This window comes from Budorcas taxicolor, chromosome 4 (genome assembly GCF_023091745.1).
Source record: "Budorcas taxicolor isolate Tak-1 chromosome 4, Takin1.1, whole genome shotgun sequence".
NCBI lineage: Eukaryota > Metazoa > Chordata > Mammalia > Artiodactyla > Bovidae > Budorcas > Budorcas taxicolor.
In genome coordinates, this window is record NC_068913.1 from 114010535 (window position 1) to 114023464 (window position 12930).

General features: G+C 52.9%; 1 protein-coding gene across 7 annotated transcripts; it reads left to right on the forward strand.

Moving 5' to 3' along the window:
* Positions 1-4760: 4760 nt before the first annotated feature.
* REPIN1 (replication initiator 1) lies at positions 4761-9856 on the forward strand. Of its 7 annotated transcripts, none has more exons than XM_052638695.1 (4): positions 4761-4892; positions 5613-5810; positions 6558-6764; positions 7089-9856. In XM_052638695.1, exons 2-4 carry the CDS (start codon positions 5654-5656, stop codon positions 8780-8782), a joined length of 2058 nt encoding a protein of 685 aa, XP_052494655.1. In that variant the 5' UTR covers positions 4761-4892; positions 5613-5653; the 3' UTR covers positions 8783-9856. The 7 variants fall into 7 exon arrangements, with proteins under 7 accessions (XP_052494655.1, XP_052494656.1, XP_052494657.1 ...); XM_052638696.1 differs by having other exon boundaries at positions 7092-9856; XM_052638697.1 differs by lacking the exon at positions 6558-6764.
* Positions 9857-12930: the final 3074 nt, after the last annotated feature.

Here is a 12930-nt window from a genome sequence, read left to right on the forward strand (position 1 = left end):
CCCAGATTATCACGATGGTGTGATCACTCATCTAGAGCCAGACATCCTGGAATGTGAAGTCAAGTGGGCCTTAGAAAGCATCACTACAAACAAAGCTAGTGGAGGTGATGGAATTCCACTTGAGCTATTTCATATCCTGAAAGATGATGCTGTGAGAGTGCCGCACTCAGTAGGCCAGCCAATTTGGAAAACTCAGCAGTGGCCACAGGACTGGAAAAGGTCAGTTTTCATTCCAATCTCAAAGAAAGGCAATGCCAAAGAATGCTCAAACTACCGCACAATTGCACTCATCTCACATGCTAGTAAAGTAATGCTTAAAATTCCCCAAGCCAGGCTTCAGCAATACGTGAACCATGAACTTTGGAACCAGTGTGTTGTTCCATGTCCGGTTCTAACTGTTGCTTCCTGATCTGCATACAGGTTTCGCAGGAGGCAGGTAAGGTGGTCTAGTATTCCCACCTCTGTAAGAGTTTTCCACAGTTTATTGTGATCCACACAGTCAAAGGCTTTAGCATAGTCAATGAAGCAGAAGTAGATGTTCTTCTGGAATTCTCTTGCTTTTTCTATGATCCAATGGATGTTGGCAATTTGATCTTTGGTTCCTCTGCTTTTTCTAAATCCAGCTTCAGTTCAATTCAGTCGTTCAGTCATGTCCGACTCTTTGCGACCCCATGGAATGCAGCACGCCAGGCCTCCCTGTCCATCACAAACTACCAGAGCTTTCTCTAAGTCATGTCCATTGAGTCGGTGATGCCATCCAACCATCTCATCCTCTGTTGTCCCCTTCTCCTCCTGCCTTAAATGTTCCTAGCATCAGGGTCTTTTACAATGTGTCGGTTCTTCACAACAGGTGGCCAAAGTATTGGAGCTTCAGCATCAGTCCTTCCCATGAATGTTCAGGACTCATTTCCTTTAGGATTGACTGGTTTGATCTCCTTGCAGTCCAAGCGACTCTCTAGAGGCTTCTCTAACACCACAATTCAAAAGCATCAATTCTTTGGTGCTTAGCTTTCTTTATAGTCCAACTCTTGAACATCTGGAAATTCTTGGTTCACGTACTATTGAGCGTAGCTTGGGGAATTTTGAACCTTACTTTGCTAGCATGTCAAATGGGTGCAGTAGTGCGTTAGTTTGAACACTTTTTGGCATTGCCCTTCTTTGGGATTGGAATTAAAAGTGATCTTTTCCAGTCCTGTGGCCACTGCTTAGTTTTCCAAATTTTCTGGTATATTAAGTGCAGCACTTTCACAGCATTATCTTTTAGGATTTGAAATGGCTCAGCTGGAATTCCATCACCTCCACTCGCTTTGTTCGTAGTGATGCTTCCTAAGGTCCCCTTGACTTCACTCTCCAAGCTGTCTGGCTCTAGGTGAGTGTTCACATCATCGTGGTTATTGGATAATGCAGATCTTTTTCGTATAGTTCTCCTGTGTATTCTTGACACCTCTTCCTAATATCTTCTGCTTCTGTTAGGTCCATACCATTTCTGTCCTCTATTCTGCCCAATATTAACTATTATTATCAAGCATGTTGGGGTCCCTGGTCACTCAGATGGTAAAGAATCTGCCTCCAGTGTGGGAGACCTGGGTTCAATCCCTGGGTCAGGGAAGATGCCCTGGAGAAGGGAATGGGTACCTACTCTAGTATTCTTGCTTGCAGAATTCCATAAAGAGAGGAGCCTGGCAGGCTATAGTTCACGGGGTCAGAAAGAGTTGGACATGACTGAGCAAGTAACACACAGTAAGTATTTCAGTAAAAACTCAAGCATTTTCTGATTGCATGCATAGAAAAATCCATTCTATAATCATCAGACCTGGCTTATGTGCTACAATATCCATTCTACCATATTTTCTCAACCTTACAACTTTGACAAAGTTTCTGACAGAGATTTTTCATATCTGTAAATTTTGTATAGGATAAGTATAAAAGTTACACTATTTAATCAGCAAATAGAAAATGACTATTAGAGGTAAAATAAAGCCTGGACAAATAGAGGGACATGAATCTTAAATCTCTTCATCTGGGTTTTTTAAATAATGACAAGAAAAAATGTTAAATATTGACAAGAAATTCAAAAGTTCATTTAGAAGAATAAATGATTGATTTTATTTATTTATTCATTCAGGTAAGAAGTGGATTTATTGAGAGAGAAACACATTCCACAAAGTGTGGACCATCTCAAAAGGAGAAGCGATAAATGAGTCATTTTAGCTAAGAAAGTTTTGGAGAGAAAAAGGAAATCTGTGTATAAGGGGAGTAGTTACACTAAAAATATTAAAACATTTTCTGTCATAAAAATACAAACATAAAATTGAATTTGGGGAGGGGTGGTGTGATCTCTCTAAATATAAGGCAGAAACCATAGAAGCCTTTTACTTTAAAAGGAGTGCCCCCACCCCCAAACAAAGTGAAATAAAACCAATTTCCCAACTGTTTTTTTTTTTTTTTTTGAGGTACTGATTTACAATATCATATTAGTTTCAGGTATACAGCATGGTGATTCAAAATTTTTATAATTTATACTCTATTTATAATTATTGTAAAATATTTGCTATATTCCCTGTGATCTTATAGGAAATAAAAGAAATAAATAAAAGGATACAATTTATCCTTGTAGCTTATTTATATCTCTGTAGTATACCTACCCTTATCTTGCTCCTCCCTCCTTCCCTCTCCTTATTGGTAGCCACAAGTTTGTTCTCTGTATGTGTGAGTCAGTTTCTTTTTTGTTATATTCAGTAGGTTGTTTTTTCTTATGTTTTAGATTTAACTTATGAGTGATAACATAGGAGTATTTGGTTTTCTCTGTTTGATTTATTTCACTAAGCATAATATCCTCCATGTCCATTCACATTGTGGCAAAGGGTAACATTTCATTCTTTTAAGGCTGAGTAGTATTCCATTGTTTATGTACACCACAACTTCTTTATCTTTTTTGTCTGTTGGAGGACACTTAGGATGCTTCCCTATCGTGGCTATTGTAAATAATGCTGCTATCAACATTGAGATGCATGTATCTTTTTGAATTATCTTCAGACATATACCCAGGAGTCAATTTCCCAACTTTTTAAAATGAACAAACAGAAAAGTGGGCAAAGGGACATAAGCAAATTCACAAAAGAGAAAATACAGTTAATATATAACTACATGAAAAACAAGCCAGTTAATTAGTAATTTAAGAAGCAACATTCAAAACAATGAGAAAGAACAACTTTAAATCTGAAAAAACAGCCTGTATTTTCAAGGATATGGAAAAAGGGGCATTTCTCATAATAAAACCAATAAATTTTTCTCAAAGATAGTTTAGAAAACGTTTTAAAAATATACTTTGCCTTTGACCTGCCAGTTCCCCACTTCTAGAATTTTTAAATCAGCCATCTGCAATAAACTATGAATCCATGATACAGAAAAGTAGAAAATGTATGTGCAGTTATGTTGCAATTAAGAATCTTGTTATAAAAGAATATTTAATAGAACGGAAGAAAATTCACAACATTGTTAAGCGAGAAAGGCAGAATACATCTTTGTAAGGCATTACCCCAACCTCAAACAGCATAGATAAGCCTAGAAAAAATGCCCGATGATACGTTATGTTGTTGTTCAGCCGCTAAGTCCTGTCCTACTCTTGCATGCCAGGCTTCTCTGTCTTCCACTATTTCCTGGAGTTTGCTCAAATTCATATCCAAAAGGATTCCTGATGGTGATACATACCAAGGCATTAAATGTAACTGACATTTTACATTACATTTAATGTAAATGTATGAGGTAAGTATGAGAAATCTGCGCATTTTATTTCCTATTAATGCAAAAGACTTTGTGTTTTAAACAATAATTGTACAGGAGAACGGATACATGTATGCGTACGGCTCTTTGCTGTCCACCTGAAACTGTCACACCTTGGTAATCAGCTACACTCCCCAATACAAAATAAAGTTTTTTTAAAAATGTACAATGATAAAGTTGCCTGTGTTGAAAAGCATAAGAAAACGTGAGACTGTCCAAGTCTATAAAACCCATTAAGTGTTTCGTTGGGAAAGCCAAGGCCACCTGCTAGACGGTGAGTCAGGGACGCAGACTCGCACCTGCCTCCGCACTCGCCTTTGGGATGCGGTGCGTTTCCAAGCGCAGCGCCCTAGGTGCCAGGACCGCCCGCGCCCCGGGGTCCCCCAGGCACGCAAGCCGGGGCGCCTGCGCTCGGCTGATTTCTGGAAGCGAGGGCAGCCCGTTTTCAAAGTTCACCCCATCGGGCCTTTCCTTTTCTCCAGCTCTGAACTACCCAGAAGCCGACTTTCTCGGGTCAGCCGTGCTCCCAGCCCGGGCTCAGCCGCTGCGCTATTCACGTTCTGCGGCGCGGCCAAAGGTCCAGGTGGCCGGAGAAGCGGAGGGGGACGGCCGGGTGGGTAGGGGTCGAGGAGCGCCCTCGCCAAGGCTCGGGCCAGCGAGGTCGGGTCTCGCCGAGTGACCGCGGTCCGGCCATGCGGTCGCCCAGGGACCCGCGCTCGCCGGGAGGGACAAAGGGTCGGGGAAACCTGAGCCGGGCCAGTCCGGGAAAAATCCGGCCGGTGGTAGCCATAGCAACGGAGTCGGGCCCCCGCGCGGCCCGCGAGGGGGCGCTGGGGGCGGGAGAGGGGCCCCGCGCGGCCAGCCCCGCGGCCCGCCCCGCCCTCCGGCCTCGGCCGCCGGCCCGAGCCCGCGACTGACCCTCGGCAGCTCCTGTAGTCACGTGGCGCTGGGAACCGGCGGGGCGGGCGGGGGTGGGGGGGCTGGGCACGGGCCTGGCGGTGGTGAACCCGAACCTGCTGCTGTCGCCGCGGCGGGGTGGCGAGCGCGGCCGGCGCCGGCTCTCGGGCCTCATGGACGCGCGACGCGCCTCCGCGTTCCCCGGTGGAGAGGTTCGTCCCGGGCAGGGCGCGGGGTTCCACGCGGGCCCGTGGTGGTGGTGGTGGTGGTTCGAGGGGGGGGGGCCCTACCTGCGGGGCGCGTGACCGGGTGCGCGCTGTGTTGGGGGGGTGCACTGCTGGACCGAGTCGGGGGGCGAGTCCGCGCACCTGCGCGCAGGATCCGCGAGCCGCGCTCTGCGTGCGGACCAGAGGGGGGGGCCCCCTTCGGGGAGCGCGGAACCGTGTGTCCGCGAACGTGGACGGGGGGGAGGGGGGCAAAGCACACTCTCGAATACAAAAAGGGGGGGTGTGGGGGTCTGCACGGCCCTCTGCCACCTGGGACGCGGCAGGGGACTCTGCCCGAGTCCTCGTCACAGGAGCGCGCCTGGCAGCCCCCCTGGGAACCCGGCCTGGAATTCCTGTCGGGAGGAGGGTGGGGGAAGGGGAGCCAGCGGGGATTTCAGAGTTCCTGCCCTCGGCCCGGGGGCCTTTGGCCATCAGAATGGACAGTTCGTGCTGTGACCTTACCAGGGGAGGAAGTGAGCCTCCAACGCAGCCCTGGGCTTCCTTGGTGTAGGGGGCACGTTCAGTTATTAATACGATGGCCACTGAGGTCACTCTGCCCCGCGGGGTGCCGGGGTGGGGGAGGGGGCCGTGGCTGCCGAGGACACAAAGATGACTTCCCTCGGGGAGCGCTGAGCCTCACGCACGCGTCTTCTCCCCTCCCCGCAGGTAAGGCTGGCCTCTCTGCCACCGGAGGTCTGAGCTCTGCCATGGGGGTAGGGGTGTCTTTACTGCTGCAGTTTTCGCTGACATCCGGGGGCTACCCGAGTGTGAGCCGAAGCAGGCGCTCCAGCCGCAGAAGTATCCCCGGGAACAGCCCCAGGAGGAGCTGGGCCAAGCCTCATCTCCAGCTCCACAGCCTCCAGGGTAGAGTGTGGCCTTCTTTGTTGGATTCTTGCACCATTTCGTGGCCCCAGTGCCCCACTACGGCGGGGGTGGGGGTGGGGGGCTGGAGGGAGGAGGGGGTAAGTTTCACGTTCATCACATCCTGGGAGTCTTCCCAGGGCTCAGTCTGGCCGCTGGGAATGAGTCATGTCTGTGCTCTTGGAGAGGACTACAGGTTTGGGGGAACTTCGGGGGAACTTGTGAGCAGGCAGTGAAGGTCCTTTAGGAGTCTCATCACCACCCCATCTGGCAGTGGGTGTAGGAGACTCCCCTGCAGGAGTCTGGGTTCTCCCCGCTCTGGAAGAGCTGCCCATGGGGCAGCCCCTGGCGGGGCTGGGGCAGGCCGGGACAAGGGGCAGAGATTACAATCTCCTTCCCTTTCCTTGCCCCAGTAATCCCAGTCCCCCGAGGGAAGGCAGCGAGGCAGGCTCACCCCCGAGGGCAGCAAGCTGTGGGCGTTCTTTGGATTCAAGAGCGCTCTCCTTCCTGCAATGTCCTCATCACGTGCGGGGGCGGAGAAGGGCAGGCGGGCAGAATGCGGGCACAGTCTGGGCAGGCAGTGGCCTGGCATCGCGCTGGGCTGGCAGTAGCATCCGGAGCTCTCTCCTGCTCCCGAGAAGGGGCTGTTCTCACTGGCTTTCCTGGCCGTGGGAGGCTGAGGCTCGGGAGGTCAAAGTGCCTTCCCTAAGACGGGGTTAGATTGGAGCCCTCGTCCGGGTTCTGCTGTAGGTTTACTCTGTGGCCCCTGGGGCAAGTCCCGTCACCCTGTCGTTCCTGACAGTGGCTTCATCCATCAGACCGGGAGTTCGTATCTCTTGCCCAGCCTCACTGAGTTGCTGCGGAGCTCGGATGTGACAAGAGCAAATAGAAACAAGGAGAGGGAAGCACTCGGGAAAGCATATAAAGCGCTGAAGGGGGAGGTGACTGCGTGTTTTGGTGAGTCCCAAGGCAGCAATCTTTGTGCAGCCAGCCCTGGCGTGTTTACTCCATGCCGGAGGGGGATTCCAAGAAGGGTCAGGGTTCTTCCTTCTAGTCGTTTCCAGGGCCAATAAAGACTTAACAGCAGATCCACTTGAAATGCTTTCTAGAAACCCAAGATGGAAATAACGTAATAGGAGGAAGCAGAAGAGTAGTCTAGTGGTCCTAAATCCAGGGCTGGAGGAGTGGAGGGGGCAGGTTCCTCTTGGGTCCGCTGGGAGGGGCTGAGGGGGGGTGCAGGTTGTGTGGTTCTCCAGCGTGATTGTGCCTTTCCACCCTTAGCAGAGGAAGAACCGATGCTGGAACGTCGCTGCAGGGGCCCCGTGGCCATGGGCCCGGTCCAGCCCCGACTCCTTTCTGGGCCCTCCCAGGAGTCGCCCCAGACCCTGGAGAAGGAGCCCCAAGGGCTGAGGTCGCGAAGCACCGCCGCGGCCCAGTCGGGCGGCCAGCCCCTAGGTCGGGCTCATCGCTGTGCCCACTGTCGGAGGCACTTCCCCGGCTGGGTGGCCCTCTGGCTTCATGCCCGGCGCTGCCAGGCCCGCCTGCCCCGGCCGTGTCCCGAGTGCGGCCGCCGCTTCCGCCACGCCCCTTTCTTGGCATTGCACTGCCAGGTCCATGCCGCCGCCACCCCAGACCTGGGCTTTGCCTGCCACCTGTGCGGGCACAGCTTCCGAGGCTGGGTGGCCCTGGTTCTGCACCTGCGGGCCCACTCGGCGGCGAAGCGGCCCATCGCCTGTCCCGCCTGTGAGAGACGCTTCTGGCGGAGAAAGCAGCTGCGGGCCCATTTGCGGCGCTGCCACCCCCCGGCCCCCGAGGCCCGGCCCTTCATCTGCGGCAACTGTGGCCGCAGCTTCGCCCAGTGGGACCAGCTGGTGACGCACAAGCGGGTCCACGTGGCCGAGGCGCTGGAGGAGACGGCGGCCAAGGCCCTGGGGCCGCGGCCCCGGGGGCGCCCGGCAGTGACCGCGCCCCGGCCGGGCGGGGACGCGGTCGACCGCCCGTTCCAGTGTGCCTGCTGCGGCAAGCGCTTCCGCCACAAGCCCAACCTGATCGCCCACCGCCGCGTGCACACGGGCGAGCGCCCGCACCAGTGCCCCGAGTGCGGGAAGCGTTTCACCAATAAGCCCTACCTGACCTCGCACCGGCGCATCCACACGGGCGAGAAGCCGTACCCGTGCACCGAGTGTGGCCGCCGCTTCCGCCACAAGCCCAACCTGCTGTCGCACAGCAAGATCCACAAGCGCTCCGAGGGGTCCGCGCAGGGCGGGCCCCAGCCGCCCGCCAGCGCCCCGGAGCGCGCCCCGGAGCCCCCTCCGGAGCCGGCCCAAGAGCCCGCCGAGGTCCCGGCTGGGCCCGGGCCGCCAGGCGCCGCGGCAGAGGCCCCGCCCTCCCTCCACACCTGTGCCGACTGTGGGCGGGGCTTCCGGCTGGAGCGCTTCCTGCGCGCGCACCAGCGGCAGCACGGCGGCGAGCGCCCCTTCGCGTGCGCCGAGTGCGGCAAGCACTTCGGCAAGAAGACGCACCTAGTGGCCCACTCCCGGGTGCACTCGGGCGAGCGGCCCTTCGCGTGCGAGGAGTGCGGGCGCCGCTTCTCCCAGGGGAGCCACCTGGCCGCCCACCGGCGCGACCACGCGCCCGAGAGGCCCTTCGTGTGCCCGGACTGCGGAAAGGCCTTCCGCCACAAGCCCTATCTGGCCGCGCACCGGCGCATCCACACCGGCGAGAAGCCGTACGTCTGCCCCGAGTGCGGCAAGGCGTTCAGCCAGAAGTCCAACCTGGTGTCCCACCGGCGCATCCACACGGGCGAGCGCCCCTACGCCTGCCCCGACTGCGACCGCAGCTTTAGCCAGAAGTCCAACCTCATCACCCACCGCAAGAGCCACATCCGGGACGGCGCCTTCTGCTGCGCCATCTGTGGCCAGACCTTTGACGACGAGGGGAAGCTCCTGGCCCACCAGAAGAAGCACGACGTCTGAGCGGGCCGGGGCGGCAGAGGCCGAGGGAGGGCGGGCCGGGGCGTCGTTCACACTGTGCCCTCTGCTGCTGCTGTCGGCGCAGGGGGTGGCGAGGTGGGGTGAGCCGGCCCCGTTAGGGAGGGAGGTCCCCCGCAGTAATCAGGGAGTCCACTTGCAGAGCAGGGACCCCGGCCTCCCGCTCGTGTTTGCTAAGGTTCGTCCGACTATCCTCTGCCCTGGAAAAGTAGCAATAGCAGCTCCACCCACCCCTTAGAGCCCTCCGGCCGGAGGGGCCACCAGTGGACAGGAGGACCCCTCTCCTCTGGTGTTAACGCCTTAACGTCCCGTCTCTTAATTATGAGTTCCTTCGGCTCGGTTTCTTTTTTTTTTTGCAAGTAGGTGTGGTTCAGCCTTTAGTGAATGAATGCCCGGGAAGATCAGTGGACCAGCTGGGCACACCTGGGAGAACCTGCCAGCCTTGTTGGGCAGCACCTGGGCCTTTTCCAGTCCTGGGAGGCAAAGCCGAGCTCCTCCATCCTGCCCCAGCCCGGCCCCTCGCTCCTGCCCCTGCACAGGCACCCAGATTTGGAGAGACCCGTCTACTGTTAGTGCCCTGGCTCCCCTTCCTCTACCGAAAGATCAGTTCCGCCCCCCCAAGAGCATCTTCCCACGCTGCGACTGCCTTCATCCAACCACCTTCCCAGCACTTAGAGCAATCCCATGGCTGTCCGCCGCCCTGTGTCAGGGCTTTTGTCCGAACACCCCAGCCTGCCTTCACTCCCTTCAGAGCTCAGCATATTGTGGGGAGGACTGCTCCAATTGCTAACAGAAGGCCAGCTGATGGGAAGTGGGAGTGAGTTTCCCTTCCAGCATTCTAGCGTGTGGATCCCCAACCTCTGCTTGAACACTTCGGTGACAGGGAATCTCCTGAGGCCCTGGTTCTGTTGTAGAATAATTCTAATTGTTAGAAATTCTTCCTTATAATGAATGAAGTCCGCTTCCCTGTAATTTCTACTGTTGGGCCTTGTTCTCTGGAACTAAACACAACCACTTAACCCTCCTTTTCCAACTAGAGAATAAAGATCTGGTTTTAGAGCTGGTGGCTGTAAGTGTTCCTTTGTCCTGGGGAGGGAGGGGTGGCTGTTCCACAGCACCGGGGGCTGGGAAGGGTGAAGGCTGGATTCAAGCTTCTCTACTACCCCTGGCTGTAACCCCCGCCCCAATTTAGGGTCAGGCACCCTCAGCAAGTGAGGTTTATTCTCTAGGGGTCCAGCCTTGTGTGGGGTCAGTTCAGCCCCGTTCAGTGTCAGTCATTTGGGAGAGAAGGTCTGACTTGCTGCTGTCCTGCTGGGCCTCCCTGGCTCGCCTGCCGCAGTGCTCATGTCTGTTACAGTGTATGCTTTGCTGCACTGATTGTTTCACATGCATTTGAGTGCCTGTTTTTGACAGGCTCTTCTGACTGTCTTACTAGTTTCTATATAGATTTCCAGCACCTCACACACAGTCTGGTGCAACCACCATTTGTCTATATGACTGGCACCTTGCAAAGAAGTTTACCTAAATGATCTAACAACTTAGGAGTTCAATAGGTACTTGTTTTGTCTTTTTTTTTTTTTCTTTCCAGATGAAAACATTTGCTCAAGGTCATATAACCGTTAATCACCAGAAGCAGTTCAAACCCGGGTCTGTTCAACCCGAAAACCATGCTGTTGACCACCACTGCATGTTTATTAGACAAATGCAGCGCTGCTGCTTTTGGTGTAGACAAGTGTTAAATGTCTATGGTGTGCTTGATGCAGTGGAAACTGGGAGTTTACAAAAATAAGACCCAATCTTACCCCCTAAGAGGCCTAAGTCTGGGAGGACCTATTCCTATCCCCAGATTGTGAATAGAGAGAGATGGATGTGGGGTGGGGTGGGTTCTAAATGTGTAGGATGGAAGCAGACAGCTTCAAAGTTTTTTAGAGGTTTATGGGGTGATGGGGCCACTTCAAAACCTGTGTCATTGAGGGCAAATGATCTCTCGGAGCCTAGGAACATGGTCTCAAGAAAGCCCCACCTAAATATGTCTTTTTAAGGGAGCTCAGGGCTTCCTAGGGGGTACCAGAGGTAAAGAATCTACCTGCCAGTGCAGAAGGTGCAAGAGATGCACATTCCATCCCCGAGTCAGGAAGATCCCCTGGAAATGGCAACCCACTCCAGTATTTCTTCCCTGGAGAATTCCATGGACAGAGGAGCCTGGTGGGCTACAGTCCCTGGGGTTTCAAAGAGCTGGGCTCGGCGGAGTGCTCTCGTGACTGAACAGGCACATGACTGAGAACGCACATGCCATGCCAGGGCAGTGCAGAGTTTCTAGGGAAGGGAGCTTTTTTTCAAGTGATCAGGAGAGTAGTTAGATGTCTGAGGATGATGGCAGGAAACAGTCTTCAGGCATCAAGGATTGGGAGGGGGTGACTGGGGAAAAGGATGAAGGAGAGGGAATGTGATCAGGGTTCCTGACTTCCTGAGAAGTCATTACTTGTATAGGAAATGCCTGGCGGTGGGTCCCCTAGAAACATGCCTGCCCACTGCTTTGGGGCACAGGGTGAGCAGAGGACCAAAGTTCAGGGAAAGCCACGGAAGTGACCTTACGGGGGCAAGGACAGAGTGAACTTGCCCATGGCTCCTTCCTGAGTCCCTCAGGGGGCCTGGTGAGAGCTGAGTCCTTGCTCAGCAGGGCATGTGAGGGATGGCCCCACTGGAGGGGTCAACACGCTAAGAGGACCTCCCCTTCTAAAGAGTCCAGTTTTTTTTTTTTTTCCCCTCCTTCTACAATTACAAAGTATTAAATTATCAAATTTAACAATGAAGAGATATTTAGGTTTTTTAAGGTGAAAGTTATCCTTTACTTTCCCCCACTCCAGCCCCCTCTCCTTCCCCCCCACTTTGTGGCTTTTCTCTCTGCATCCAGTAAAGAGTGTGGGGGTGGCCTTCCTGACATTTTCTCTGTGCCTTCACAAACACGCATGTGCAGCCTCCCTCTTGTTTTCCATCAAGGGAAATAGGATCCCAGATGTGCTTCATTGTTTTCCACCCTTGAAGCAGCCTTGGTCATGAAATGTCCATCTGGAGGAAGTCTTTCACTCTGTTGAAAGAGGGAGCAGGCCAGAGAGTAGAGATGACTTTCCCACTCACAGCCAGTGGCAGAGCAGAACTATAACCCAGGAATTCCGTAAGTCTTAGTTGAACATCCCCCTAGGTACTCTAGAAAATAAGATGACGGAGACTCTTTAAAGGATTGATAACCTAGTGATGGATAGGGAGGCCTGGCATGCTGCAGTCCATGGGTTCGCAAAGAGTTGGACATGACTGAGCGACTGAACTGAACTGAACCTAGGGATGTCTGGCCACTGGGTAGGGTTTTACACTTTACAAATGCTTCTGTAGACCATAGAACCAATTAGGGTCCTGCAAAAACCCAGGGTCTCTCAGGATCCTCAGGGGATTATTTCCAGGACTCCTCTGCATAGCAAAATCTTTGGATGCTGGAGTCCCTTCTTTAAATGGCATTGCATTTTCATATAACCTTACGCACTCATGTCCTCTTGTATACTTTAAATTATCTCTAGATTATTTATAATACTTAATGTAAATGCTATATACAGTTAGTTGCCTGCGCCCGGGAAAATTCAAATTTTGCTTTTTTGGAACTTTTATTTCCGTCGCATATTTTTATTGGGCTATTGGTTGAATTCATGGATGTGGAATTGGCAGATGTGGAAAGCTGACTGTAACTAGGAAATTATTAACTCTAACAGATGAATGTCAAAGTCCAGGGACAGAAAATATCTTTTGTTAAAACAAAACAGAACAAAACTGCACTCTAAGACTGTGGCAAAAGATAGAATCTTGGGCTTCCGGTTCCTCTTGTGATATGAGGCTAAACAACAGCTGAGCCCCGGGGCAAACGCTTAGTAGACTGTTGCTGACTGATTAGAGTAAGATCCAACGGCTTAACAGTAAGGTTTGTAGGAAGTCTCAGAGTGAGGCCGGTTTTTCTCCGTATCAACCTCATGTCCCAAAGGCAGTTTCTAAGCAGTTCCGGAGAGAGTGTGCCCGTGGGAGTTGCCCTAGGTGGCCGGCCCGCTTTGAGCTGGCAGTGAGGAATTTTATTGACTTGATGAAGGAGC

What these genes read in the sequence shown, in the direction of transcription:
- REPIN1 (XM_052638695.1), top strand. Translation starts at nt 5,654, where the DNA reads ATGGGGGTAGGGGTGTCTTTACTGCTGCAGTTTTCGCTGACATCCGGG. An exon ending in CCAGCTCCACAGCCTCCAGG is followed by an intron (nt 5,811 to 6,557) that starts GTAGAGTGTGGC and finishes GTTCTGCTGTAG; the next exon opens with GTTTACTCTGTGGCCCCTGG. An exon ending in GGAGGTGACTGCGTGTTTTG is followed by an intron (nt 6,765 to 7,088) that starts GTGAGTCCCAAG and finishes TTCCACCCTTAG; the next exon opens with CAGAGGAAGAACCGATGCTG.